This window comes from Nannospalax galili, unplaced genomic scaffold (assembly GCF_000622305.1).
Source record: "Nannospalax galili isolate Female #2095 unplaced genomic scaffold, S.galili_v1.0 scaffold583, whole genome shotgun sequence".
NCBI lineage: Eukaryota > Metazoa > Chordata > Mammalia > Rodentia > Spalacidae > Nannospalax > Nannospalax galili.
In genome coordinates, this window is record NW_008349469.1 from 362,969 (window position 1) to 366,391 (window position 3,423).

The 3,423-nt window shown below is 34.8% G+C and overlaps 1 protein-coding gene across 1 annotated transcript; it reads right to left on the reverse strand.

Annotated features, from left to right (window-relative positions):
• Positions 1-2,190: 2,190 nt before the first annotated feature.
• On the reverse strand, positions 2,191-3,177 carry LOC103745057 (olfactory receptor 1094). The gene has a single exon (XM_008846949.1). It carries the CDS (start codon positions 3,175-3,177, stop codon positions 2,191-2,193), a length of 987 nt encoding a protein of 328 aa, XP_008845171.1.
• Positions 3,178-3,423: the final 246 nt, after the last annotated feature.

The window sequence follows — 3,423 nt, forward strand, 5'->3', positions numbered from 1 at the left end:
TTTTACTCAGTAGCCTATAAAAGTTTTTCTTAAATAGAGTATATCTAAGAAACAAAATAGGACTCAACAAATACAAAAAATTGAAATATTTCCATGCATTCTATTATACCACAATGCAATAAAGCTTACAATCAATGGCAAAAAGATCTCTAGTAACCACATGAAGTCATGGAAATTAAACCATACGCTTCTAAACCATACACATCTCCATATAAATGATAATTTCCATTCTGAATGAATGGTTCAAAAACGTAGTCAAGAAAAAATAAAACTATCCCAGGAATGAAATGAAAATTACAATACAATACAACACAACCACTGTGAAACAATAAAAGAAATCTTAAGAGTGCCTGTGAGATACTTAACCCTACATGACACGTGTTCAATACAACCTCTACATATAGAATGAATTCATGTCTTGACCTTTACCTGAGAAATTTCATTATGCAGTAGATGGTGAAATGCAAAATTGGTCACTGTGCACAGAATAAGAGGATACACAGTGCTTATCCATGAATAGGACACCTATTTTAAACCTCTTCCTAACAAGACTCTGGAATCATTGCAGAAGAAGGAGTGAAAAGATTGTAAGAGCCAGAAGGACTGGATGATGGCAAGGAATCAGAGATTTCCAGACAGCTTGCCATGAACTTACAGCCATGTTGAGTACATGCATAAGTCCTTTGCAAGCTCAAACCAGACAAAATCAGAGCATAGATATGGGAAAATAGATAAGAAATTCCAACCCAACCTAAGAAACTTCTGATAATTTGTGGCTGCTGGGAGGGGAAGAAGCAGAGTCTTACAGGAATTAGACACTTGGTGGACCTGGAAATTGGACCCACACTGAATGATATTTGAGAACACAAATCAAACTCTATAGGCCACATTGGATATATAAGAGAGTATATTAAATTAGGCTGTGGGCAGGGAGGTGATAAAAATAGGGGAGTGTGCCTAAATATTATACATCTTCTATATGGGAATGACAACAATTTAACAAAAACAAATGGGAATGAAATAAAAATAAACAAATAAATAATTAAATAGTAAATACCTAGTCTTGATTATTTTCAGATAAGGAAATCTTGCAACATATATAAAGTAGAGCATAATAAATGAAACAAGAGGAGGCAGGAGTTCAAGTGATAAAGTTTCTATTTTTTAGTCAATTTAGTACTCATTAATAGATAGTGAGGGAAGACCATTTTGCACACATAGATCATCACAATACTAGGAATGAAGAACTGGGAACATAATTTCTAGGACTGTAACCATGAGGAGGAAAAGTTGAAGTACTGAAGTAGACAAGCTTCTTAGACACTATAGGGTGTCCTCTGATACACTTTTTTGTGCAGTCTAGAGAACTATTATTCTAGTATCAGCATATTTAATTGAGTTTCAGAAAGACCTATTCCTATTCCACTTATGTTATAAAACAATAGAGTGAAACACTTAAACATTTAATGAATGATTTATGATTTAATTTACAACATAGCTAAAATATCTATAGATGATTAGTTCTGACTGAATATGTGATAGTAGTTTGGAAAATTATATTAAAAACTGGGAAGAGAGTGATTGAAATATGATATATTAAATTTAGAGTAAGTAAAGAAGACTAATATCAATCAATATAAGGCTATTCCAAATGAAGAACCCTGAGTGCATTAATGCCACTGAAAATCAAATAAAAGGAGTGGAAATGAAAAGATACAATATTCATGTATGAAATTCTTAAAAAATAAAACAAAGTTTTTCATGCCTTTAATCCCAGCACTCGGGAGGCAGAGGGAGGTGGATCTCTGTGAGTTCAAGGCCAGCCAGGTCTTCATAGTGAGTTCCAGGACAGCTGGGGCTACAGGGAGACCCTGTCTCAAAAAGACCAATACATACATACATACATAAATAAATAAATAAATAAATAAATAAATAAATAAAACAAGAACAACCAACAATATATACAGCAATTATTATTTAATATATCTAGGTTTGAATATAGTGATAGGTATATAAATGATACTATCTATTGACATTTTTTGACATGAACTAGTAGAGTGCTTATTAATTCTTCAGTTGAACTATTCAGGAACATAAACATCTTTACCAAAATCATGAATGCTTTCCTATATATACTAATTGTAAAATATATGCTGAAAAAACCAGCATTATTTTAAAGGTTACTGTGTTTTAAAAGTGCACTCTGTTAATCAACCAATTTCTGTTAAATAACTTTTTCATTGCCTCTTTTACGTCTTTGTTTCTAAAACTGTAGATGAGAGGATTCAGCATGGGAATCACAATGGTGTAAAATGTTGATACAACCATGTCATGTTCCAAGGCATAGTTGGAACTTGGTCTCACATACATGAAGAGGATTGTCCCATGATAAATTGACACTCCAGTAAGGTGAGAGCCACATGTAGAGAAGACTTTTCTCCTTCCTTCCACAGATCTCATCTTCAGAATCGCAAAGAGAATGAAACTATAGGAAACTAGGACAATCAAGATGGTGATGATCTCAATTGAGCCTACACAGTAGAAGAGAAGAAGCTGGTTGATGTGGGTGTCTGAACAAGAAATAGCAAGCAATGGGGGAATATCACAGAAGACATGCCTGATTTCATTGGAGCCACAGAAAGAAAGGGTGAAAGTGGCCACTGTGTGTATTGTAGCGTGCAGAATTCCACCAGTATATGAAGCCATGATGAGTGGCACATAGACTCTGGGTGACATGCTCACAGAGTACAGGAGTGGATTGTAGATGGCTACATAGCGATCGTAAGCCATTGCCGCCAGCAGAAAGCATTCTGTGGTTCCAAAAGTGACAAAAAGGAACATCTCAGTCACACATCCGTGATATGAGATGGATTTATTCTTTGCAAGGAAATTGACTAACATCTTTGGGGTGACAGCTGTAGAGTAACAGGCATCTAAGAATGATAAAACGCTTAGAAAATAGTACATGGGGTTGTGGAGCCGGGAATCCACAATGACCAGTAAAACTAATCCCAAATTTCCTATCACAGTGAAAAGGTAGATGGCAAGAAATATCACAAATAGGAAGACTTGCAGGTCAGCATCATCTGTGAAGCCTGTTAGTATAAACCCAGTGACTGAAGTTACATTGCTCACTTGAATCCGGTATGCATTATTATCTGGTAGACTCCTTGACATTTCTGCTTTTATGTATAGGTAAGGAAGTCAATGTACCACGTAACAGTGTCTACCCAATCATAACCCCATACTGGTGTTTCAGAAAAATCATAATTTCCTTGGTGAGAGGAGCAGTAATGAAGAAGTTGAGTTCAAGGAGGTGCATTACTCTGTTAAAATAAAATGTAAAATTGTTTTCATATTTTGGATATAATTGTCATTTTGAAAAATCAGTTGATGTGATCATTATAATTACCATGTTGTTTT